The 27,725-nt window shown below is 38.1% G+C and overlaps 1 protein-coding gene across 1 annotated transcript; it reads right to left on the bottom strand.

Moving 5' to 3' along the window:
- Positions 1-1,906: 1,906 nt before the first annotated feature.
- LOC136253679 (uncharacterized) lies at positions 1,907-27,646 on the bottom strand. The gene is made up of 5 exons (XM_066046339.1): positions 27,469-27,646; positions 15,099-15,371; positions 3,536-3,674; positions 1,994-2,540; positions 1,907-1,922 (listed from the first exon to the last, which is right to left on the bottom strand). Exons 1-5 carry the CDS (start codon positions 27,508-27,510, stop codon positions 1,907-1,909), a joined length of 1,017 nt encoding a protein of 338 aa, XP_065902411.1. The 5' UTR covers positions 27,511-27,646.
- Between the last annotated feature and the right edge of the window lie 79 nt (positions 27,647-27,725).

The following is a 27,725-nucleotide window of genomic DNA, read 5'->3' as shown; positions in this document are numbered from 1 at the left end:
AGGTGTAAGCGACCTCCCTTGTTTCCCTACTTATTTTCTATGATCTCTAATCGAACTCAAAATTCCTAAATTTTTCTTATACTTAACTCGGTAGTTGAATTACATGACTCAGAATGAAACTTACCAGTCTGCTCTAGCTATTATCACTAACTTCAAGAAGTAATTTACTATTATATTAAAAAAAATTAATTTAAAAGTGAAGTAGGGATCCAAGCAATAAAAAGTAGTGAAACATGAGAAGAACGATGGTATTACAGCATAGATCGGTGGGAAAATCCCTACAATGGCATGTTATAAAAATCATTTTTTGTTCAATTCCGGAGTAGGGATTTTTCCACTGAGCTGTGCATTGCATGAAGAAGGACAAAGACAGCCTAACTGAAGATAACAGGCACAGTAGTTGGAACCCCAAAAGGCACACCCCACTGGTGAATTAGTTATTGTGGTGTAAAATAGTGGCTGTGTGCTGCTTCATTTGGCCTCCAGCCTTGTAATGCGGTCAGGCAGGCAGGTGGGCAGGCTGAAGGCAGGCTGGCAGGCAGTCGGACGAAAATTCAAGTTTCAGAGATTTTAAACTATATCTGGCCACCTGTATGTGTTTTCTTGTTTTTAGACATTAGATTTTTTTTTGGGGGGGGGATCCCTACTTAAAGTGCACTAGCATACCGTTTGATAACTGCTTTCAGCAACCAATAGTACAAATATCATTAATGCGGTATGAAAAACTGCAACACAGTCATGGATGAGACATTAAGGCCTATGTATATCCATATAGTAGTGGACAAATTTACATGTGAACATAGAGGGAGCTCACGTAAATGTAGGTAGGCTCTAGCGGAGATGCAGTAAAAGTACCAAAACAAAAATTTTATCAACATTTGAATTCACAATATGTAGTATACATGTTTACCTCCTACTTTAGCCATAGCAGTACATATCCAACTGAAATAGTATACCCAGAAATTTTCGTGGTACGCAATTTTCACGGTTTTCACGGTCAGTAAAGCTAGCTACCGTGAAATTTTATCGTGTGAAAATTTATGTGTGTCCTACAAACTTCAACTCACCTTACTAATAAACTAATAAATCAGTGTGGCTCCTGGTGTGTGTGTGATAGTGTTGTAGGCATATGTGAACTCCACATATGCTCACAAACCGTATCACACTTTCAGATTTTAAAGTGGGCGTGGCTCACGAATGAAGCTGACCTACTGCAAGACTACCGGTATGTCTTGTACAGAGATTGCCGCTATTGTGCTACTTGGTTTAGACATGCTTTAGCAATCTGTACGATGATTGAAGTAAATTTTCAATGTGCAGACCCTTCGTAGCTGTGTAGTTGAGAACAAAAATTTCAAATCGAGCAACAGCAATCCATGAAATTTAAAATGCAAAATTCTGGGATTAGAGGCATCCTTGAAATTTAAAACGTGAAAATCCTGACTAAGGACAAAACCGTGAAATATACACACCGCGAAAATTTCTGTGTATACGGTATACCATTGTACAAATGTTTATTTTTATTTAATTGCACTATTCCCTAGATACGGTATGTCACTCTTGAGTTGATTATATGTTTATATGTTTGTGTACAATTAACTGGTAGCCTAAGAAAGAGAATAAAACAGTAACTTAAGTACCTTTTATATGCAAAGTAATTGTTGTGGCAACATGAACAGGAGTTGTAGACTTGTCAGTAATATGAGTGATATCAGCACCGTATTCAATTAACAAAGCTGCTAATTCATAGTGTTCACTCTTAAAGGCAACAGTCAGTGATGCATTGAGCTCATCTTTAATATCAGCAATTGTTCCTTTGCATTCAATGATACCTTTCAATGCCTTTATGGAATAATCAGTTACTCCAGCCTTTAACTTTATTAATTTTGTGATTAGGTTAGTGATATCAACAGCACTTGTATCTGCATTATATTTTAGTAAAATCAAAACTCTTGTGAACATGTTATTTTCCAGCAGAAAATTAAGTGGACACTGTCCTTTGCTATTCTTGACATTGACACTTCCACCATTCTTTAATAACTTTTTAAACAGAGATTTTATTTTACTGTCATCTTTCCATTTTAGCACAGACCATATGTCATTAGGAGAAAACTTTCCACCTTGACTGATGCAGTAGTTTACAAACTGACCATGCCATTCCTTGGAAATCGCCAGAGAAAGTAGATGATCATATTGAACAACCCCTAGAACTTTCTCAGCAATAAAAAGTGTTGATACGGATTTGTTGTATATGTGTATAGAAACTTCAATGGCAGCCTCATCAGGAACAGTTCCATGGTTAATCAATGCTACCACCAAGTTCCATTGTAGTCCTAGTTTCATCAGTGCAGATAGTTCTTTTATACAAAATGTAGAACATTTTTGTATTGCGATACCACATTTTATGTTTGGGATTGGTATGCTGCACTGCTTTAACAGTAAAACTTCCAAGTGAATGAAGTTAAATTGTGGTTGACATATCAATTTTTCTAGCATTGGTGTATATGTTTCAAGCACTTCAGGAACCACAGGGTTATGTCCTATATGTGTTAGGGATATACGTTGACTTTATACTGTACATGGTACATACATTATACTAAGTAGGTGTAATATTTGCTAAACATAAACATCGGAACAAGACATTTGTATGGAGGAGAGTAACTATACCTAGATAACATTACTGTGTTATGTAACACCTCACAATTGGTCTTTTCACATAAAAGTTCAATGTTTAACACTAATGATCAATGATTTTCTACCATTAATAGGGATATTTGTACCTGGAAAGCTGATTGTTTGTCCGTCTACCTTCCTTTGCTGTCATCCATGTTTCTCACAAGCTTATGCATTGAAACTGTTTTTGCACCAAAGAAAGTGCTCGTCATCTCCAGATAGAGAATGAGACTTTAATGCCATATTTATTTGTTGTCTCATTTTTGTGCCCCATTTCTCTTGCATCCAATGAAATTTTTTAATTCATCGGTGAAGTGGCAGCCAGCGGCTTTGTGAGTTAACAATCACGTTATCCTAAGATCATCTATAATTTCACATCATGTCTCAGTTGACAACAAGGTAGTTGATTGTACATGGTCTTTACATACTGTAGGTGCATGACTGCTCTATTAGAGTATCTTGATTTTCATACTTAATACATTTTCACATTAAAAAACTCTTCCATTTACTCATATCTGTAAAACAATTTCAATTATTTTTTTGTAGGACGTTTGGGCAATAGGCATGACAAAAATAATTACACTTGAAAGTTGTGAGTAATTTGCAAACAGCTAACATGAGTAGTGCTGATTTTGAAGTATAGTAGCAAGAAGAAAAGGAGACAAATCTAAAGTCATGTGTATAGGATGGACTGTTTGTAGATGAATTCTCTACTGGGTGACTAACTTGTAGCTGAACTCTCTTATCTAGGTGACAACTGAACTCAAATAGGATGTCAGGGCATGCAGTGAAATTACTCTAACTAACCAATCATTTAAAAAACCCTGTATTTACTCCTGGAAGGATATGCATATCCACTTACCAACACCCACTGCTAATATGAAGTACTTGCAATATGTGGTAATATCCTCCTCAAGTGAGTAAGATGTATGATAGTTGGTAAGTGCTTCTTTACAATGCATTGGTGAATAGCTACATGCTTCTGCTAACCGATAATGACCCTATATAAATTATAGATACAACTATTGTACATTCATGTATTCTTTAAAACAATGACATTACAGTATGCATAATAAATATAATTATTTATACAGAAATTACAAATGACATACATTCATGCTTCACATTCTTTAAATTCTGATCAGTTACCAAATAACTATTGTGTACAAAACATTAGCACATATAGAAAATTCCTATACAGTGTACACTGTAACCTCAGTTATCTGGACCCCACTCATCTTAACCAAACTACAGAAATGACTGCTCTATTAGAGTATTTTTGTAGTGACTGTTCTGTTGATAATACTGAAACTTTTCAAAAAGGTTATTTATACACAGTTTCACAAATATGGACTTTACAGACTTATAGACCACCCAGGGTCCCAAGGGGTTCGGAGAACTAAGGTTCCACTGTACATAATAGTTACCATACCACAAAGGATCCTCAAATGTGTTATTAATGTATGAGAATTGGAATTTTAGTATTTGAATGCAGTAAAACTCCAAACCAGTAGTGCAGTTCCTAAGGAGCCACACCAGCTGGGATGTGGAATTCTTCTGCATTCAATCTGTGCCTGTACATAAACAGCATGACATCTCAGCTGTAGGGTTTATTATATGCATAGACATAACAATGTCATACATTTACTACCTAACTGAACTAGAGCAATTGGAGAAACATACTATAGTACTGCATGTTAGAGTAATTAATAAGAGAGGTTGTCTAACTCCAGTATGAGCCATCAAAAATGACAGCCATAAGTCTTTCTGGATATTATAGTAAATTCACGTCTATGATATAAGTGCTGATTGAATAAGTTAACACTTTAGAAGCTTGGTGACTTTGAGTAGCCCCTTGAAAGTCACTGTATGCAAGCTAAATCATATTAACACCCTTTCTGTAAATTCAAGGGAAACCCGTGGACTTGTAGCTGTCATTTTGATGGCCCACACTGGAGTTAGACATTTTATTTAAAATTTACTCTTGATTAAGGCAATACCGCATGAGTGCATGGAAATATAGCACAAGGGGGGGATGTTGTGAGGCTAATATAGCACGAGGCAAAGCCAAGTGCTGTATTTTTGTACATACAACCATAGGCAGTGCTTTAAGTGCTATATTGTACTTCCTGGTCATTTTGCTTGGAGTGTTCATCTCGAGTGCCCAAACCGCTTCAATTTTCAGTGATCAAACCATCACTAAGTGTTCATGTTAGCTATTTCTACTCATAGAACTAACTGATAGGATCATACTGTTGGAGTGGGATTGTTTGCTTACATAACTGTACTGCATAACTATACTGTGTGACGCAAGTGTACGTGGATAATTGGTACTATATGAAATATACAGTATGTGTTGGCACTTTGATTCTCCCATGCACAGTACAATATATTAGCACAAACCTATATTGACCAGAAACTAGCCGCACAATACATACACTTCATGGCACTTTGGCAGTATTGGTTAGGTATAATTCTAAAAGTTCCTTCAGTGTGACCAGAAGCGCTTGCTACAATTAAAAAAAAAAGATTATTCAATAAAATTTTCTGCTGACTGACTGACTGACTGACTGACTGATCTCTTCAGATCAGTGTAATTCAATAATGGTTAAGGTTATGGGCTTGATTTTTTTATTGTTAGACACTGACTGGTGCCTTTTTGGCATACCACAGTACGTACAATGCGCACATCATGGACATACGTTTGTCCTCCTTTGTGTCCTATATATTTCATTTTACTGACAGCCCAAGGCGTCAATTCATGGCAGCACAAAATGGCTTCCCTGTGACTGATTACTACATTTACAAAGGGAATCATTCCTACTTTCTGTAGAAACCAGGTTGATTGCAAAAGCGCTTCTCCTACTGTTCTTTATTTATAGCGCTGTGTAACATGCTGAACATAGTTGAAAGTGAAGTGTATTCATTTTCAGTAATTGATGATTGTAGTGTATTTAATATTAATTTTGCACACATGGATGTAAGTGCACGTGATTGTAGATTTGATAATAATGGAGTCGTTCCTCGTTTGGTTGTATCGCTCTAATCCTTAACAGTGGCAACGAGGATGGCTCATTCAGCAGTGAAGTTTGAACGCTACAAGGAGTCTGATGATATTGAGGACTATTTTAAAAGACTAGAAATGTTCTTTGCCATGACCAGCGTTAAAGTAGAGAAACAAGTTGTGCACTTGCTCACTGGTTTGGGCTCCCAGACTTATGCAACCCTGAAGAATTTGGTCACGCTCAAGGCTCCCAAAGACTGTACACTGGAGATGATTAAGGAAGCCTTAACCAAACACTTCAAACCAAAGCCACCAGTCATTGCAGAGCGATTCACCTTTCATAAACGAGACCAACTTCCCAGCAAGCCTGTCAATGAGTTTGTTATTCAGCTACGATGCCTAGCCCACACCTGCGACTTTGGCACATTTCTTTACGAAGCATTATGGGATAGATTGGTGTGTGGTTTACAGCATGGTAAGGCACAGAAGAAATTACTTGCTGAATCAGAGTTGATGTTACAGAAGGCACTGGATATACGTAGCTACGGCAGATGAAATGGCTGTTTTGGAGGGGCAGCAAAATGAAGAGTCTGATATCAATGTTGTGAGATACACCAAGCAATGCCAGTGCTGTGGAAACATGGCCACGTGTGCTGTCTTTGGCAGAGTCTATGCTACAAGTGCGGAAAGAGAGGCCATTATGCAAGTCATCAACTAAATTGCCAGCAGCTTCTGACAAGGCTGTCAAACAGGTGATACCTAATGTCGATAGCAGTCCCCCTTGACCACTAGTACAGTGTGAAGATGGCAGTAGCACTGATGACTTGAAACTGTGGACCATTACTGGGGGAGTGACACAAGGATACTATGTACATTTAAAGATAAATCATAATCCAGTCCGAATGGAATTAGATACTGGAGCAGTGGTATCAGTCATGTCAGAACAGCAGCAGAAGATTATGACAAATGGTGAGAGCCTGTCAAGCCGTACCAGGGTAGACCATTACAAGGTTATTCAGGACATGAAATGAAAGTAGTGGGGAAAGTGGATATAGACAGAATATGGAGCACAACCAGGGGCGGATCTAGAAATTTTCAGAGGGGGTTTCTGAATCTCTGGAATTGCAACAGCCTAGCTGTGCAAGTTGAAGACCACAAAAAAAAAAGAAAAGAAAAGGTCACTAATGCTGTGAAGGTGATTTCAAAGGTAAAAATATGAAGTTTTACCAATAGAAAAAGCCATAAAATAATACAGTATGTATAACTCTTTGTAATTTTTATCACCCAGACGAAACGTACCTGTGGCATGTTACATACTGATAGCCGCCCCCCACTGAGCAGGAACACAATGTACTTCTAGAGAAAGTTATGAGCAAGTTACAGGAGAGTGGAATACATTTACGAGAGGAGAAACGTCAAGAGCCAAGTTGAGTACTAGGCCACATGACCAATGTCAGTGGAATCCATCCAACTGAAGACAAGGTACGTGCCATAAAAGAACCACCAATACCACAGGACATCACACAATTAAGAGCCTTTGTTGGGTTACTTAATTATTATGGCAAATTTATTCCACAGATTGCTACTCATGTGGCCTAACTGTATAAATTGTTAGAGAAAAACAATAAGTGGGCTTGGACTGAGGAATTTTAAGACCTATAAAAAACTGTTAACAAGTGAGGTGGTACTTGTCAACTATGATGCCAAAAAGCCTATCAAACTGGCTTGTGATGCAAGCCCATATGGTCTGGGAGCTGTCCTTTCACATGTTTCAGATGATGGGGAACAGCTTGTAGCATTTGTACCTGCTCATTGAGTAAGGCTGAAAGGAATTACAGTCAAATAGAGAAAAAAGTGTTGGCTTTGGTGTTAAGAAATTTCACAATTATCTATTTGGCCAACATTTTACTCTATTAACAGACCACAAGCCATTGATGTTCATCCTAAACCCAAAGTTTGCCCTACCCCAATTTCTGCAGCCCGCATTCAGAGGTGGGTAATTTTTTTTTCAGCATATCAGTACTCCATTGAGTTCAAGAACACTAAAACACATGCAAATGCCGATAATCTCTCACGGCTACCAATTGAGGAGGAGGAGGACACCTCAGATAGTGTATTCAAGATTTCCCTTATTCACGGGTTGTCACTAACAGCAACAGATATTGCCACAGAAAAGACCCTGTGCATTCACAGGTGTACCAGTATGTTTTAGGGGGCTGGCCACAGAAGGGCGTAGGTGATATATATATATAGATATATATATATATTGAAGCCGTTTTATCAGAGAAGGAACCAGTTATCAACTGACCAAGGATGCTTACTGTGGGGAACTAGAGTTATCATTCTGGACTCATTAAGAAACCACCTGCTGAAAGAGTTGCACTACACACATCGGGGAATTGTAAAAATGAAGCTACTGGCTCATAGTTATACGTATGTGGTGGCCAGGGCTTGATCTTGATATTGAAAGAATTGTGAAGAGCTGCCAAGAATGTGCTATGCAGCGCAATTTACCTCCAGTGTCGCCACTTCATAGCTGGCCTTGGGCCAACATGCCTGACTACATATGTGACCGGATTTGCAAAAAGGTACCTTTTTCACACACAAAATTTGACCCATTTTTTGTACTTTACAACTTAATAACTTTTTAATCATTTCATGTAATCATCTGAACTTTTCCATGAGTGTAGCTGCAGTATCTGGCAACATATTGATACAAAGAGCAACTTAATCAGCATAAGAGGTAAACAGTTATGATATTTTGTTTGCTGGTATGTAAAATGTGTGGAAAAGGTACCTTTTCGCAAATCTGGTCACATATAAACTTTGCAGAAATTGAAGGTTTCCAGGTGCTGATCATTATTTATGTCCATTCTAAGTGGACTGAGGTAATACCCCTACGTCAGACAATGACATCAGCTACACTTCAGGCACTGCAGATCTACTTTTCTAATTTTGGGCTGCCAGAGGAGATAATGGGCCACAGTTCACGGCCACAGCAATTGCAGACTATTGTAACAACAAGGGAATTAAACATTCTCGTACTCCTTCCTATCACCTGGCATCCAATGGTGCAGCTTAGAGGTCTGTACAGGTAGTAAAGCAAACAATGAGAAAATGGGTGCAGTTGTACCACTGAAAGAACAGCTGGCAGAATTCTTACTGATTTATAGAACCACACCCCATGCAATGATGGAAAGGCATCCAGGCAAACTATTTTTATATTATAAACTCAGAATTCGTCTAACACTAATATTCCTTAACTAAACGCCTACAGTGGAACGCCATCATTGAAGCCATAAAGCAGCACATGATGGGAAGAAACCACTTGTAACGCTTATGGAAGGAAGAGGGGAGAAGGTGCTGGAACAAAACCAGAGGCGGTGAACAAAGTGGCATACTGGTGTCATACTTAGAAGGAAGAGTCCTAGTAAGAGCAGCAAAACAGTCTGTAAGTTATTGCCATGCTGATCTACTACTGTGAGCTGTTGGATGTACACAAGATGATGAGGAGCTTCAGCAAACAAATAGTTATGTACCAGAAGCTGATTTAGTCATTGATGACTTGACCAATGAGGATGTTGAAGCAGCCAATGAGCCAGCAAATGTAAGTGTGCCCTTGAGACGAAGTTCTCATAATACCCAACCTCCTAAACGCCTGATTGAAGAAATGGAGGGGAGGGACACTGACTTATCTTATTATTATTACTATGTATGGATTTGATTATGATTAATTGATTATGATTGTTTTGTGTAAGTGGGGAGGGATGTAGTGTATTTAATATTTGCACGCATGCATGTAAGTGCATTTGATTGTAGATTTGATAATAATGGCGTCGTTCCTTGTTTGGTTGTATCGCTCTAATCCTTAACAATGATTGGGACACAAAACCAATTATGATTATGTCAGGTACCATTCTTTCTTTTGATATCATAATTATGTTAAAAAAAAGCAAACAAACAAGTACAAGGAAAAATCAGTAATTTAATGTTCAATTAGAAAAAAAATAGTGAAACAAGAGAGGTTGTCTATACCTGCTGATATACTAGTGGAGATTTAATCCCTACTTGGCTATAGAATGAAGTAGGAATTAAATGTCCACTAGTACCGTATAACGGGAATGATTCGTGGAAGAAAACATTCGCGAATGATCGACTATTTCCTCATTCACGAGAAAACTTTCACGATTTATTGCATAAAGTAGTTAATAATTGGGCACGCACCCACAACGAATAAATCTTTTTTTCAATGGATAGTTAGGGAATGCTCGACTATATGGCTGACTCAGACATGTTACATACTACGCATACTAGTAGCCATGCATGATCACTGTTTCGCTGGAGAAGTAGGCATTCATGATTAGTCTTGCTTGGCCAGACCGCTTTTTCTCGACACAGCGCTTATCGATTGCATTATAAGCATTGATTGCATTATAAGTGCTGCGCCAAGAAAAAGCGGTCTGGCCACACGAGACTAATTCACGATAATGAGTGCGGACGATAGGCACACCTATAGCCTTGGGGGTGACACTAAAACCGAGGCTAAGACACGCCCTTCTGGCACAGTGAATCGCTGGGCTACAACTATATTTGCCCCATTTAGTAGCACTGATTTTTCCACTGTCACTGAAGTTTGCATCTCTGTTCGAATCACACACCGCGGTCCTAGCTGCGGTGCCTCACTGGCTATACCGTTACGTATATATAGCAGTTAGTGAGTGGCAAGGCGGGTAGCTACCCTCTTATGCACTCGTTACATGAATGCTACATCAACTGATCCATGAAAAAAACTTTTTAATTGTAGGAAAAATTTTGCAAGAAAACATTCGCGAATGTACCTAAAATCACGAAATTTGCGAAAGTTTTCTTCTGTGAATCATTCCCGTTATATGGTACATCAGTCTGTATAGGTGGCCTACCCTATTTCACTACTTTTCTCTATGAGTCAAATCTGACTTAAAATCTTACAGTTTCCTTGAACTTGTTAATTTAATAATGAAGTAGGGTTCCAGGGATTAGAAGTACTGAAACAAGATATATGAATTATGGTAGCTATTTCAACATATGTACTGTATAGCATTTTTTCCAAGGGGTAAAAATTTTTGTGATTTTCGTTTCTCCTTGAAATTTGCAGCTTGATGAAAATGACATTGTTTAACGCATAAAAAATACTGATGAAGCAAAAAATTACCCCTCAATCTTTGGATGGCGGCAATCCATTAAAAAATTTTACCCTCAAAAATAGCTATATGGTAGTTTTGTGGAAAAATCCCTGTATTGGTATTTTACCATCATCTGTTTAATGCCTAAAGTGTACTAGCTAACCATCACTCATATCTTGTTTCACTACTTTTATCACTGGAGTTCTACTAATGCCTAAAGTAGACATGTAATAGTTAACCATAATTCACATGTATTATCCTGTTTCACTACTTTTTATCACTGGAGTTCTACTTCATTTTAAATTAACATTTTTAATTGCAAAAGTTTGTTAACTTTTTTGTTATAATAGAGCTATGTGGCTGTGCCCGCTTTATTAGAGTTTCTCGATCTCACTGCTTATCTCGAGTGAGCTCTGCAATAGATTGAGGGGCATGGTTGCAAGTCTTGTTTTCTCCAGCAAAAATGCAGCCGGTTGCAGATAGATCATTAATGGGTTAGTCGCTGTGCTCTGAACGCTTGATTTTAAGGTGACGGTCAAGCGGATAATGGATGCCCTGGCTATATATTAGAAACTTTATAACTTATAAAGCCACTGTTGTGTAATAACCCACAAATATGCATGGTTAGATTAACAATGTGGGCATTCCTTGTACTAGCGCAATCACGGCAGTGCTGGGTGGTAATAATCCTTGCTAAGGTGCTTCATGTGTAGAAAATACATTGTAACAACCCCTCAGTACCAAGTTCTTGTAGAATAGAAACCTTCACAGAACACTTTGTTGAACACGCCACTGCAAAATCTGCATAGATTATGTCACAAGATATAGCTTGTGCATTCAAGTGCCCATTCTACCACTACACCTGCTAAGCAGGGTTTTTCCACAATGGCTTGTTGTAACCGGTCAAAATTTGAATGGCAGTCGTGGACAGGTTAAGGAATGTTTTCTCATATAACCACTGCACTGCAGTTAGGCATTTTAGCAATAGAGCTGCTTTTCCTGAGCATAGTGTGAGTTTTGTGCATTCTGTAGTGCCAGTGTTGATGATAATACGTAGGAACATGAACACTGTTAAGAATTATTATTGGTTACCAAAGGGGGGGGACGACTATTGCTTCGTATTTGTTTATAAACTCATTCAATTATGAAACAGTCTTATAACATAGTGCCAAAGATGAAATGGTCTTCATTACACAGCAGAAACATGCCTCCTTGTTGTTAGCCCTGGTAGAATTCCCCTGAACTCTGTGTAGAGAGAAAGATACAGCGTTTCAAAAAATGTTAATAACAATACTGGGCGACAGCTGACAGCTGCTTGACCACCACCTTAATAATGGAATTGATGTTAGATGCACCAAGACTATTCCGTAAAGGTGATTTTCATCACATATGATATTTCTGTAGTGCATTGACAATATTTTTGTGGGCACTGATCATTTTAGGGGGTGAACCCTATACAGTATGGTAGTACTGCTTAATGTTAAAGTTAATATCATGGATTTGAAAAACAATGTGTCACTCCTATATTTAAGAAGGATTCAAGATCTGTTACAGGCCCATTGCAGTTTTGCCTACTCTCTCACGTGTTTTTGAAAAGTTGTTAGTAACTCAACTGAGAATATGATCTTCATATTCCGAGGGAACAGTGAAGGGCTCTAGTACCTCAGATGCTGGTGTATTTTCTATTACTACAAGTACACAGAATAATTTGGAATTTTCAACTAGAGTAGGGACCATAGTATATCGATAAAAAGTACTGAAACAAGCTGGAGTAATGCACGATATTAAATCACAGTAAAACAATAAGAAGTGTTATATCCCTACTGCGTATTTCCAATTTGGTATCTTGAGTACAGTAGGGATATAACACTTCTTATTGTTTTACTGTGATTTAATATCGTGCACTACTCCAACTTGTTTCAGTACGTTTATCGATATGCTATGGTCCCTACTCTAGTTGAAAATTCCAGTGTACTTGTTTGTTAACTTTTTTTGTAAAATTGACTTGGTGAACCCACGCATAATAGAGCCACGTGCCCCAATTATCGTTTGAAAAGTGAAGTATCCATCACGCTTCGTTCTCAGCTATTCCCAACCCGTTACACAGCATTTCGGATCAAGAACTGTTCGAAAAGCACTCCTGCAATCCATGCATACCAAAGAAAGAAATGGTGCCACGCACCCCAGTTAAATCAATTATCGTCTGAAAAGTAAAGCATCCATTGCACTTCGTTGTCAGCTATGTTCAACCCGTTACACAGCAGTACGAATCAAGAACTGTTTGAAAAGCACCTCTGCTATCAAAATAGCCACTATGAAAAATATGGATGATTTCCCTTTCGAAGGGAAGCCATCATGTGCTACCGCCAAATCGACACTTTTCGCTGTCAGCAAAGATGAATGGGACACAAGGAGGACACTGGTAAGTCCAAGAAGAATGCATTGTACGTACAGCGGTATGCCAAAAGGCACCTCTCGGCCCGAAGTGACATCGAACAGTGAAAAAATCAAGCCCGTAGCCTTAGCTGTTATCGAGTTACACTTGTCTGAAGGCATCACTCAGTTACTTACTTACTTACTCAGTCAGTAGAAAATTCTGTTAAATAAATATATTTTTTAATTCTGTAGCAACTTATTGAAAGTGTTTCAGGTCGATCTGAAAGCTTGGTTTTACCTAACCAATACTGCCTCATCATCGTCTGGGAAAATTGAGACTGTTTTTTGGGTGACATTATTTTGTGGGCCACGCCTACTCCTTTGTGGTCCCTACTATACAGTACTATCGTACTGTATGATAGCTATTAATCAACAAGCTGAGGCGAGACTGGTAGCCTTAGATATTAAGGTGGCATTAGATAGTGAGGGCTGCTGGCTCACCTACAGTACTTTCTGTGATAAGGAATATAGTCTGTTTGAATCAAATCTATCCAATCGTTTTACCCAGGTAGTTACACCACTGGAGTCATCTGATTTATATAGTCTTTACTGCTGGAGTTCCACAGGGGGCTCTTTGGTCCCCTCTCGTATTCAATTTATATATTCACCAACTTTCCACTGTGGTAAAACATTGTCTGATTGTAGGATATGCAGATGACCACACTTTGGTTCTAGATAAATCTGACAATGTGATGACTTGGAGGCAATCTCTCAGTTTGGTAGGATTTCGTGAATCAGATTTGCCCCTACTAAAATGTTTTCATTATTGATTTCATTAAAATGTGATCATATACTAAACTCACATCCTCTGTTGATAATATCATTCCTGAAACTAGAAGTCTTAGGATTTAAGTTTGACTCTTTACTTACTTGGGAACCACAAATATCTGATATACTGGGCTGTGCTAAACAAAGGGCTGGCCAACTGTTCCCTATTAATAGAGCAGAATAAGTGTACTATATACAAATCTTGCTTGGATTCGGCCAATATAAGAATATGGCAATATTCTCTATTTGGGAGGTGTTAATACATTTATGTTGGCTTGATAATTTGCAGACCCACATTGAATGGACATGCTCATTTTGTATTTCAACACTCTCTCAACATTGAAATTATGGGATTGGTTTGCCATTTATTAGCTGGAGAGGGTCGTGGGAACCTACAGACTTACTGTCCACAGTTGTGTGATATTTCAACTCATCGCAGATCTCATCGTCTTCATTCCTGGGACCCAGCTGAGCATTTATGCTTTATCAACCCCTATAATTTTAAGACACTAGATAGATTCAAGTGCAGTTGGCTGGCTACAGCTGCTGATATCTGGAATGGGCTCCAGCTGACATGATTTTACAAGGAGAGGCCTCAGGCTGGCACACACTGTTTTAAAATACTTAAAGCATTTTTTGTATCACTTGACATTTTTTATGAGTATAGGTGTTGTGAGGTTTATTTCAGTAAAAATAAGAATGTTTTGAAAATGCAGATCATATTTCTACACCTTGTCTGTCATGCATTTGCACCAACTTTGTTTGCTGCGCAACATATGTTATCATGTGTTTGGTCACTTGAAACAGGGAATTTTAATCAAGGTTAGCTTTTTACCACAGCCTTGCCAGAGTGTTTGTTACATCAGCCTGAACTACCATACTAAGTTAACATCGAAATTGGTCGTGTGAGTTCCAGATAGCATTAAAACTTTTGTGTTTTACAGTGTAGTGATAGTGAAAATTCTATTAACTAAACTATTAAATTTACCATTACTGCTAGCACATATGTCCCTACAATTTCACTTGTATTAGTTCAAAACAAATTTTACAGTTACCTTCGCTGTAGGGTTATAGGCAATACTTTGATGAGCATTCTGGTAAGCCTCTTCTGGATTTCCCTGCCTGAGGTTCACTAATGACAAGTTTCCAAATATAATAGCAATTTCTTCTTTTAATGGTAATTTAGTTTCATCATCCAATGCTGTAAGCCTTTGAAATCCTGGTACCAAGCAATTTAATGCTTCATTGTAGCATTGTTTTGCAGCAATTAAGCTGTTGGATTTCATAACCTGTTTTCCTTCATCACGATATGTCTTTGATTTTTGAAGCTAATTAAGAGAAAAAGGGTATACATGGATTCACACACATAGTTAGTTACATATACCAAAAGAAGGCAATTCAGTAATAGTCATGTCACAGTTAAAGAATGAGACTCCTTTGTAATACAATATTGTACTCATCACATACATACTAAATAAATGTTGACTAGATTCAGTTCACATGTACTGTCATGGATGTATTACCCCTTTCATATGGTCACTTTAAATCAGGTTGAGCCCACATTCAACCCGTATGTTGTGTAAAATTTTGCATGATACTGTATGGATTTTTTTTGCGTCAATATTGCTTCACTGCATTACTTTAGGAGCATCCTGTATTGAGCCATTAATCATTCACTTTTCCATTCATGGTATTCAATGCTTGTATTCTATATGCATTCATCAGTTAAATATTTTTTAGACTGCCAGGTTATTCAAAGCATTTAAATATGCCATGAAAATTTTCTAGATAATCCAATTTTCTAAGATATTTAAACACAAGTCAAGATTTTTCAAAAGGCCTTAATGATACATTCATAGTTGTGTACCTAGAGACTGCCTATGTAATCACCTGGTAGATTATCACACATCTGAAAAATATTTTGATTATAGGTAAGCTGGCTACTTTGTGAGCGCAATTGGAAACAGTGGAAATTGAAAACTGAAACTGAAATAGGTAAAAATACACAAGTGGTTACCTCTCTACAAAGACCACCCCTAATATAAGACCAAACACAAATTTCAGGGTACAATCAAGACACACGGTAGTGTGTCGTGCAATTTTGCTTTAATTTCTTTCTTCATATTTCTTCATTGCCCCAGCCATTTTTGAGATACAAGGAGTCAAAGTTTTAGTTCATTTCCTTCTTCATTTCACACACTCCGCAAAATCCATCATAAAACACAAACATGCATTCCAATCAAGCTGCAACTTGGCACACTTAAAGGGCTCATTAAAGCAAATCTCAGTCCCAAAATTTGTGGGAATCCAATAGACAATCATGGAGTTATGACCAATTATTTGACAATCATGGAGTTATGACCAATTATTTGTATAAAATAATATCGAACTTCTGTCATGCACACAGGGTAAACCCCTTGAAGGAATGAGTTGAAAACTGCAATGTAGATTGAGTAACCATCGTAGGAGCGCTTTTTGGTGGTTTGAAAGGAATTGAGATAAAGACCATGGAGATATGACACAAAACCCAACCTGTGTCAACAAGCACACACACACACACACAATTATGTAATCAAATTTCATGAATAAAAAAAAAACTATTAGTTTTCACGCATACCAGGCAAACTGCTTAGAATTAAGAGAGAGTTTAAAACCACTAATGATGAAATAATCATCATAGAAACTCCTTGCAGTAGTATATAAGAATTGGAGTAAAAACCACTGAGTTATAATGCAAAATCCAACTACATGACTCTAATAGTACAATCACCCTATTAAAACATACAGTTTGTATACAGTTGAATTTACTTACATGATTGAAATAGTTAGTTCATCTGTCTTATTATTTCAATAATGATATAGCTATTTGATGCTGTTTCTGTTGTTCTTGTAAAAAAAAAAAAGCACAGGGAAAGAAGTGATATCCATTGCTACCAGCAAACTGGATGAGAGTTTAGCTACAAACAAATCACCCATATAGAGAGTTCAGCTACAAACAAACCACCTTCTAGACAGTTTAGCTACAAAAAAAATCACCATGTAGAGAGTTCATCTACAAACGAGTCACCTAGTATCACCCTGCAGAGAATTCAGCTAGAAAATGTCACCCGTGTAGAGAGTTCAGCTAACCGTGTAGGGAGTTCAGCTACAAGCAAATCATCCTGTAGAGAGTTCAGCTACAAACAAATCACCTTGTGGAGAGTTCAACTACAAACAAGCCATCATGTACAAAGATCAGTTAGAAACAAGTAACTTGCAGAGTTCAGATACAAACAAGTCACCCAATAGAGAGTTCGGCTACCCTGTAGTGAGTTCAGTTATAGACAAATCACCCTGTAGAGAGTTCAGCTACAAACAAGTCACCCTGTAGAGTTCAGCTACAAACAAATCATCCTGTGGGGAATTCAGCTACAAACACGTCACCCAGTAGATAATTCAGCTACAAACAAGTCACCAGTAGAGAGTTCAGCTACTATTGCAATTCAGGAACGTAGCCAGCCAATATTTGATGGTTGGGCATAACATCAACTTAACTACATACATGCAAGAAACACACTCACTTTCATGCAAAACATTATCAAAGAAAAATATGAAAAGTGTATGCACACATGGCCCACAGCTACTTATGTTATAGTGTAAACAAATGTTGCTTGCATGCATGCAAACATTTACTAGCTATATGCTATTCTATTAAACTTGTAGGGCAGGCATCCACCAACGATCGTCGTAGCCGAGCATCACGTGACATCAAACTGCTGAACCTACAAGAACCAACAATGTAAACAGTTCATCACATATTTACTACAATCAACTGGCAGTATAGCTTACAGACCAACAACCACAGCCGATATGTAATGCTTTTTCAACTAAATGCCACATGGCCCCAAATGAAGGCTGGGGGCGCTAATTTATTAACTATAATGAGTCTTATCACAAATATCTCCCACACTTAATAATTTTTGTATTAATTTAGATATATATATGCATAACACCTGTGCATTATAATCCGTCATTGATTCCTGCACAGTAATACTAGTAATAATATCAGCATGCCAAGAAAGCTTCGCCCCAGACTTTTAGCAGCCAATGTACATAACCACAACTCGGTTAATCAGTACAAATTGTGCACGTGACACTTTATAATGACTTGACCTTTTCTCCATTTCCAACTCCATTTGCATATGCCATTATTATCTAGAAGAGCACGTTTTCCTGTTTTCTTTCATCAGCAGTAAATTAGGCTATATGGTACTTTCCTTATCACACTTGACAAGTCCAAATCTTTTGCTGCCAGCACCATCCACACTGAATCCTACTGACGATTATCACTCTTTGTGACTTAGAGATACAGTAGAACAACTATAGTGTACCACGCTTCAACTTCATTTTAAATTTTGAATTTAAACTGCGCCAAGGAGCTCGGCATGTGCGTCTACATGAAGTGTAATTATAGGGACTTAATAGATCATGTGACACACCATCTATCTTGATCTCTTCTTTGAAGTCATGGTTCAACAAATGAGGTACACGTTTACGCTTTACAGTATTAAAGTACGGTTGTTTTGTGTGCTACTGTGAATCCTTGCGTGTATCTTAAGCTACTTGTGATGGTTGGGCAAAAGTTTGTGATGGTTGGGAAAATTTCCACCCATGCCCACCCTTGGCTACGCTCCTGTTGCAATTAAGTTATGTAATGAATTACTATAACTACATGTAGTAATAATAACTAGTTGCATAGTAATTTGTAATGAGGAATAACTGTCCAAAATTGTAATAAGTTGGAATCATTACATAGTTACATATTGTGTGCCTGTTCATAATTTGTATAATTTTAAAAAATTGTTGAAATTCACAACTGCTCTACTCCTTTCTCTTTCCTGTAGTAAAGAAAAAGGCAGGTAAAAAGAAGCCCCAAAGCTGGCCTATGGCCTGCTTTGGAGTATACAAATACAGAAAAGGTGGTATCTAATCCAAAACAGCCAAGCTGTAAAAAAGGGTGCTGCCTTCAAAAAGCCATTGTGAAAAAAGGTGTGAAATCCAAGTTGGCAGCCAAGAAATGGTGGTAGGTAAATGGCAAAAATTTTAATAATGATAATTCAGGTGAATTTGTTGCTGAGTCCTAGTACCATGGCTTTTTGGGGGTAGCCCCATTTTTTTACAGCTTGGCCGTTTTGGATTAGATCTTATAAACCCTGGTAAATTTAATGGCTGGCTATGGTAAATTTAAGTTTGGTACATAAATGTACCGTGGCCTTGATGTGGGAGCGGTACTGCAGATTTCCTTTCATAAGAATTCAGGCCGATATTGATTGTGAGAGTTTATTATTTAGTGTTGTACCAATTCCCACTTTTTAGACTAAACCGATATCCATTATTTTTTTGCCTATAGTTAACTGATACCTGATTGTAGGTCTCTACAAGTTACACTTGTGCATACTCCACTAAAAGTACAGCTTGTAAAGCCAATTCTGTGAGATTGTACACTTACCTCAACTTAAAGCTGCAAATCAGCAAGGCTCCAACCATTACTGTTTATATAGGGTTGGCTTTGTGGTTACCACTAACCTAAATAAGTATAGGTTATTGCACAAATCCAGGTATCTGTGCTATTTCAGAGACCTGAGGAATGGTTCACCCTCAGTGATTCTGAAGGTCTCTAAATAGCGCAGATACGTACCTGGATTTAGGCAATAATGGATTTAGACTATGGCTCATGTAGCTCTGGTTACCATCAGTAATGGCATGCAGCTTCCTGATTGAATTAGTGCTAAAATAACTCACTGGTACGCTTCCTAGATGAATACAGTCATCTTTGATGCAGCGATGTTTTCTAGCAACACCTTTACACTCTAGCAATGATTTCTGATGGCTGTTGTGACTGGAATCCAGCAAAACATGTGACACACATGACAAAAAAAATTGTCATGGGCATCTAACCAGTTTAGATACCTACTCACTGGTATCTATTGGATTTTAAATACTTAACATTGATAAGTGCATGACAATTGAGCTAGGTGCATAATATATGCCTGCTGATTTATTTTGTTTACAATTGTTCTAGGGTGGCTACCTTGCCAATAAGGCCATACCTATTGGATTTTATGTTGCACGGGCCCAACCAACTGTCTTTTTTCATGACCTGAAATGATACTGTAATCACGTGATATAGGATCACATGTGCCAAGATGGTACCGTATAGCTGGTAATTTTCGAAAGGTTTTTATTTTCGGATATTTCGAAGAGGCCCTTCTCTTCGAAAATAAATTCCCACGTTCGGTTGTTTTTCGAAAATAAATTCCCACAAGTGAAAGCAACCGTCCAACTTCGGTGATTTGTTCGTGTATTCCTCGAGTTTTAGCTCAGTATTGTTGATGATAATGGGTAGACTGTAACATTACTGTACCAATAACCAGAAAACAGGTGTTCCAGAATGGGAATTAGTGCCGTCTGCTCTAGAATCTATGGTAGGATAGCTAGCTATGATCGAACGTGATTGTACCAGTGAATTCACTCCACCCGAAACTCCCTCAGTCTTCTCTCCAGTCATAGGAATGGGGATTACTCCATCAATAAGTCAGTTTTCGGCAAACATTCACGCATCTTCATAGTTTGTGACACGAATTTCCGTTTATTTGAAATCCATCCGGACTTCGAAATATGCACTCTTCGAAATCAAAATCTTCCGAAAATCAGATTTTGCTTCTTGTGCGAAAATTTCTGTTTCGAAAATAACCCGCTATACGGTAAATCTTGAGTGAAAATCAGCTATGAGGATAATTTCTCTGGGGATTAAACTCTTTAAGGTCGAGCTTTAATGGTGAAGATACTTAAAATGAAGTAGTTCTTAGTACTCAAGAGGTTTGTTTCATTGTACAGTGTACAGTGATATTATGGTGTTGCAGAACACCCTATATGGTTCATGTAAGGCTTTTTGTAGTTATGGCTCTTTTTCTATGGTAAACTTCACTAATAATACTTGAATATTCTAATATGTTCTAATCAAGACACATGATAGTGTGTCGTGCGGCAAGTACAGCCAGTGCGGGCACGCGACAGACAAGTGTGTATTTTACAGGGAACCAAGAAAATGCCATTTTCAAGCTCGATAATGGCTGGACGGACATTAACCATTTTTGCTCTGGACACTCCCTCGGGATAGGGAACTTCCCATTACAAATTTGAGGTGAATCTGCCCATCCATCACTGAGATATGTGCCTTCAAAGTTCGTCTTATTTTCTCCATATTTTTCTGCTTTAATCTTTTTCTTTTTTGTCTCGTACACTTTAAATAATTCGTAATAACTCGCATGTGCTTTGGTCGATTTACTTAAAATCTGGATGGCAGTAAGAGCGTAATACTGTACATTTGCAGTCCAAGTTTGGTACAGATCAGACAAAGAACAAGGGAGTTATTTGTGATTTTTCAAAATTCCAAATGCGATTTGTTGTCACGCCTCCAGGGTAAACTGTTTGACAGAATAACTTGAAAATCGGTCTGTACATGGAGTAACTATCATAGTGCAAACCTTTTGTGGCTTGAAAGAAATTGCACTAACAGTAATGGAGTTATGACAAAAACACCAACCATGTGTAAAAATCGCATGATTGAGTTTTTTGTATTATTTACCATGCCTACCAGGCAAATAGCTAAAGGAATCAGCTGAAAATAGGTAGAGACAAAGGCGTAGGAACAGATTTCAGAGTGGGGAGGCCAATAGCTAGTTAACCATAAACTGATTCAACACCCATGCAGACACAGAGGGTCCCATTGATACAGCTCCTGTATACAGTTCATACGTGCGCTTATACAAAGGTATTGTAGAGTGTTATCTCTAGCTAATAGCCTTACACCTATACTGCATAGCTATTCCCTATCCTGCTAATAGCTGCTACGCTCCTCTACACTTACTGCAAGTGCTTGATGTATGTATATATCATGTGAGAAATCATGGTCACGTGAAGCTCTTCTCTTTATGCTAGCTTTACATACTTCACATTACAAGAATTACAACATTAGCAGTTGTTATATCCACAAAGTGAAACATCATTACCTTTAAGGAACTACAAAGCAGGATGTCTGCTCTAGCAAGTGTTGAGTGTAGATCAAGTGAATACCACACTGTGTTCATGGTTGGCCACTTTCATTTTCAGCATCCTTGTATGTTTCTGTTTCTCTTTAGATGTTGATAAATCAACTTCACCAAAGCCTTCATAATTTCTGGTTTAATTGTCGGTAGTCAGCAACTCCCACAAACTCGCACGCTACAGGAAGACTGCCCTCTTAGATATCATAACCACCCTCAATATGAATTAAATCTTTCCCACATCATATAATGCCAAGGATGTGGCACTTTTCTTTCTACTGTTTAAACTTCTCACTGCATGGGATCCAGGAAATATTTGAACAACAGATATCACGTGCAAGCATACAGGTAACAGAAATAAAATTACAGGCGCTTTTGTGTTTAACGCAGTAGACTACAATGAATGGCTTGACAGTTGTGGTGGACTGGTGATGCCACACCCCAGAGAGTGGCAGAGTGCTTGTGCGTGATGGTTGTATGGTTTCTCGTACGGAGGAGGTATGTATTTCTGTGTGTGAATATAGCTTTGGCTGATTGGCTACTTGGACAAAAAGTGGGCAAAACATGCTTTTGAAAATAGTATGGGGGCCATGGCCCCCCTGGTCCCAATGCCCTTGGGTAGAGAGGTAGAATAATTATTTTAGAATGATCTTTTATTAGACTATGGTATGGCTCATTTACAGGTTTACTAAATCACTTAGTCACCTGACATGCTCACTTAGTCACCTGACATGTTCACTTAATCACCTGACATATTCATTTAGTCACCTACACATGTTCACCTAGTCACCTGACATGTTCACTTAGTCACCTGACATATTCATTTAGTCACCTACACATGTTCACCTAGTCACCTGACATGTTCACTTAGTCACCTGACATATTCATTTAGTCACCTACACATGTTCACCTAGTCACCTGACATGTTCACTTAGTCACCTGACATATTCATTTAGTCACCTACACATGTTCACCTAGTCACCTGACATGTTCACTTAGTCACCTGACATATTCATTTAGTCACCTACACATGTTCACTTAGTCACCTGCCCTCAAGCAATTTTGTACATGATAAATAATTATAACACGAAAGCTGTACTTGATAATACTGTAATACTCTTTTCTCCGTGTTCTGCAAATAATTCTGGAAAACAGTAGACTAAGTGGCGTATCTTGACATTCTACTGTAGCTCTAGCAATTACTCTGGTTACCGGTCGAATAATTATTTTTGAGGGCGCTGTGAGGACTTCAGGAAGAAACCATTCTGCGTTGCTTTTTCACCCCACACTCATGCTCTGGCTATAAAGGTATGTACTTTAAACCATAGTCTAAATAAGTTAGACACCGCGACCAACAGGAACTAAGCGATTTAGTAACCCCTCAGGCCCTTAGTAGCGCCCTTGCTGCGCTCAGGACGCTACAGCCCCGGGGCATCAGGGTTACTAAATCTCTTAGTTCCCCTGGTCTTGGTGTCTAACTATATGTAGTTTACAAGGAATCAGATTAAAAACCACTGAGTTACACTACAAAAGTCAACTAGGTGTAACGAGTGTGCGATCAAGATACTCTAATAGTAGCCTGATTTTTAAATTTTGGAAAAACGGACATTTTATATACTCAATAGAGTATTGATTGCCGATCTCAGAAATATATAGTTTATTGGGTTGGAATTAGCTACTTTGGCATGTACAGTGCTTAAAAACTGAAAAAGGTACATTTTTTCTTCAGGATTCTCCATACATTTAAAGGAAAAAATGGCACAATTGAATTAGGAAGCATTTGGCAATCCAGACTGTCTTGAATTGGAATTGCTTCTAGCTGCAAGTTTGTACACGTAATGAGAGTAACTTTGGGTCTTATCGGATCTCAGTGATCTTTGTATGCTTTGTGGTGAGCAAATATGTTTCACCTACTGCACACTTCTCAATACAATGGTGTATACCCATAGGCAAGAGGCTATGTCAAGTAAGTAAAAACATCAAATTAACAACTTATAAAGGTAAACAACTAAAGTGGAGGTGTCACAATGATGCAACAATACTGGAGTTGTGATTTCAATTATGGCCTTGTTATGCGGATTTTGAAGTGGTTTATATTTTTGAGCTGATGACATAGCCATCAGAAAATTGTTGTGGAGCTGAAAATCAACAGTACGTTTTTTAAAGTTTCAAAATATTCTACATACATTACAAGGCTTGAAATGATTACAAAACAACACAAAACTTATTTATGTTTAACGTGCACGATAAACTAAGATTTTCATGATGATCAGAGTGTAGACGAACCCATGGAAATTTTCATCCTCATTGGAGCTTGGTTGACAGAGCAATCCTAAGTTAAACACGAGTTTTGTTATTTTGTGCCAGGTTTCTATTGGGGAATATAAGGAGAATTTTTTATTAAACAATCTCGGATACTGGAATGCCTACTAATAGAGTAGTCACCCTAATAGAGCAGTCAGCTAAGAAGTAAATAATTACTCTTTTAAAGCATTCATCTTATTGTAGAGCATTTAACACTGTTATAAGCCACACTGTATGTAAAAAAAGGTCACCCTGTAGAGAGATCAGCTAGAAACAAGTCAACAAGACATCCTGCAAAATGTTAAACCACATTTCAAATCACCCTGTAGAGTATTCAGCTAGAAACCAGTCACCCTAAAGAGTGTTCAACTATATTTCAAGTCACCCTGTTGAGAGTTCAGCAGGAAACAAGTTACCTTGTAGAGAGATCAGCTAGAAACAAGTCACCCTGTATAAAGATCAGCTCCATAATCATCCTGTAGAGAGACCAGCTGGAAACCGTGTAGAGAAATCAGCTAGAAAAACAAGGCATCCTGTAGAGAGATCAGCTGAAAACAAATCACCTTGTAGAGCTAGAAAGAAAACAAGCTACCCTGTGAAAATGATCAGCTAGAAACAAACAGAGACCAGCTAGAACAAATCACCCTGTAGAAAGATCAGCTAGAAACAAGTCACACAGACTGTCAGTAGAGAGATCAGCTAGAAGCAAATCTTTCAGTAGAAAGATCAGCTGGAAACAAATCACTTTGTAGACAGAAACAAATCACTTAGTAGAGAGATCAGCTAGAAACGAATCACTCTGTATAGAGATCAACTAGAAACAATTCACCCTGCAGAGAGTTCAGCTACATTTCAAGTCAGCCTATAGAAGAAACAAGCCGTCCTGTAGAGAGATCAGCTAGAAACAAGTCACTATGTATAGGCTCATAAATGGATAAGTGCTATGACAAGATTGACGCCTGGGTCTGGAAGTGAAGACTACTGTAAAAACAGCGTTAGGTATGAAAAATAACTGCTATATAAATGTAAAAGTGCTTTTTGAAAATGTCCGTGTCCATGTCCGCGTCTGACCGTATCCGCCTTTTCCAACTACCCAAGTTGATTCACAGTTTGATATTTGAAAAGGTCATGTGGGCAGGAGGTCGTTTTTCATTTCATAATTTTTTAAACATGAAAAACATTTAAAAAGTAGCTTCACACAGTAGCTAGCTACACATTTTAACAATAATTGCAAGCTTATTTGATTACGTCACTATTTATACTTACTCGTTTATGCATTCTCTCTTCAGAAATCCATTTATTGAAGGTTCTAACGAGTCCAGGCCGGGGATGATCATTACGTTTGTTACATACACCATGTTTCAATATACAAAAATGAGTTCAAGAGTGCAAGCAATGATTATCACATGAGAAATCATGAATTATAAAATTATTGCTCTACTGTATAGTAAAAAACTTTGGCAGCAAAAAACTTTGACGAATAGCATTCAATTCGCCAAAGTTTTTTTCGTCAATTATTTTAGATGGTCACACGAGCACATTGTTCTCGAATTGAGTAACTAGAACTTGAGATGGAAAAAAAAAACTTGAGATGAAGGTCAGCTCGTACAACCACGCAATAAAGATCGAGCTGACTTTGGAGATCTTAATCTTCCTAGGAATGTGTCCCACAGTTGTAAGCATTCCTTGGGATAGCATTTCCAACCGGCTTCCCGTTTGCACGTCAGTTAGTCCGTCATCTTGTGATGGATTTGGCCAAACATTTTGATATATGTGATAACCTCTGCTACTGGAGTTCACTGAGAAGCAAATACGGTTGCTCTGGAGATAGAGAAGCACACCTTTGCTAGCACGTTGTTAGATCAGTAGCTACAAAAGTACTGCTACAACAACGCTAGCTACTTATACACTTACTACACTACTTAACTGATGAGTTGACACCTTGTCGTTTTATCCTTACCGAGATCCTTACGTACCGTACAGTAAAAGCTTCGGCGAATATTATTTCAATTGCCAGTTTTTTTCTGCCAATTTTTTCAACATAGGGGTTTCGTCACATTTTTTACCGCCAAAGTTTTTTACTATACGGTATGGACTTTATCCACAATGACGATTATTTGGGGTACTAATGTACAGACGCCTATGGAGAAATTGTTTTGATCGATCATATTTCACTCGTGAAGCAAGATACCGAGGAGTAACAAACTGTGAATCAACTTGGCCTGGCTTTATCATTATCAAATCGACCTACCTACCCAGGTTTTGTTCGCGCAACATAAGATTCAGTAGGTACAGCGGATTTCTCTTGTGTTTGAATCTTCGTATTCCGTGTTGCATACGTGCCTTCACTTTCAAAGCCTGGCACGTGCACAATACGGGCTACGCAAAATTCAAACGCAAGAGAAATCCACTGTATGTCCTAATCAAATTAAGTCAGTAAATAACTCATAGCTACAGTGTATATAGCACACAGTCCTAGCTACAGGATCTAGGATCGCAATCATGAAAAATGTATGCCGTGAACTGAGGACTATACAGCCTACATGATTGAACACACTGATGCAGGGCTGTCAAGTTGAGCTAGTGACATTGAGTGAGATTTACCAAGCTACCATACTACTTTCAAAAATTCTAAGTAAATTACCATCTGAGACAAAAAAAAAAAAAAAGGTCTTAGAAAAATTTCGGACAAACAACACCAATTTAAGCTGTCAATTGCTTATAAAGTACCTCATTAACGCTCAAAAAGCTTAATAACCCTCAGTAAATACGTGCATAGTGTCACGTGAACGGCTAGTGAGGAGACTGCGTGAGTCACCATCGTTTGCGTGTGAAAAGACCCGAATGCGTGTGTCACAGGCCTAATGCGTGAGACTTGACAGGTCTGCTGATGGTAAAGTTGCATGGACTGAAACGCAGTACAAGGAGTAGTAGCAAAAGCAGCCGTTATAAAATTACAGTGTTAAGAGTGCGTGTTGCCAACAGACCATTGGTGTTTTCACCATAAATGAGTTATTATTACATAAACAACACCTACAAGTTGTTGTAAAGTGATCCAAGCTCGTTTTCGAGATTCCATCGTTGACCCAAAGTAGCTAGTGGCTAGTCCTAAGAAGTATAGATTAATTGTTAAGGCGTGGTCCTTTATCCGTGACTAAGCCTATTGTCTAAAAAGCGTATTGAACTGAAAGACTACAATGACGTCACAAGCAGTGTAGCACAAGATGGCCGCGTTAATTGGTAGTCTGGCGCTGCCGCCCTAATTGGCGCGTATGAAGAAATTGTTTTGATGTA

Source organism: Dysidea avara, chromosome 4 (assembly GCF_963678975.1).
Source record: "Dysidea avara chromosome 4, odDysAvar1.4, whole genome shotgun sequence".
In the NCBI taxonomy this organism is placed as follows: Eukaryota; Metazoa; Porifera; class Demospongiae; order Dictyoceratida; family Dysideidae; genus Dysidea; species Dysidea avara.
Note: the sequence above shows the minus strand (reverse complement) of the source record. Positions and strands in the feature narration are given on the sequence as shown.

Excerpts from the sequence above, each read along its gene's own strand:
- LOC136253679 (XM_066046339.1), bottom strand. The coding sequence starts at position 27,510 with ATGGAATCTCGAAAACGAGCTTGGATCACTTTACAACAACTT. Across the intron at positions 15,372-27,468 it reads GGATCACTTTACAACAACTT|CTTCAAAAATCAAAGACATA; the intron begins GTAGGTGTTGTT and ends TCTCTTAATTAG. Across the intron at positions 2,541-3,535 it reads CATATTAGCAGTGGGTGTTG|GACATAACCCTGTGGTTCCT; the intron begins GTAAGTGGATAT and ends TAACACATATAG.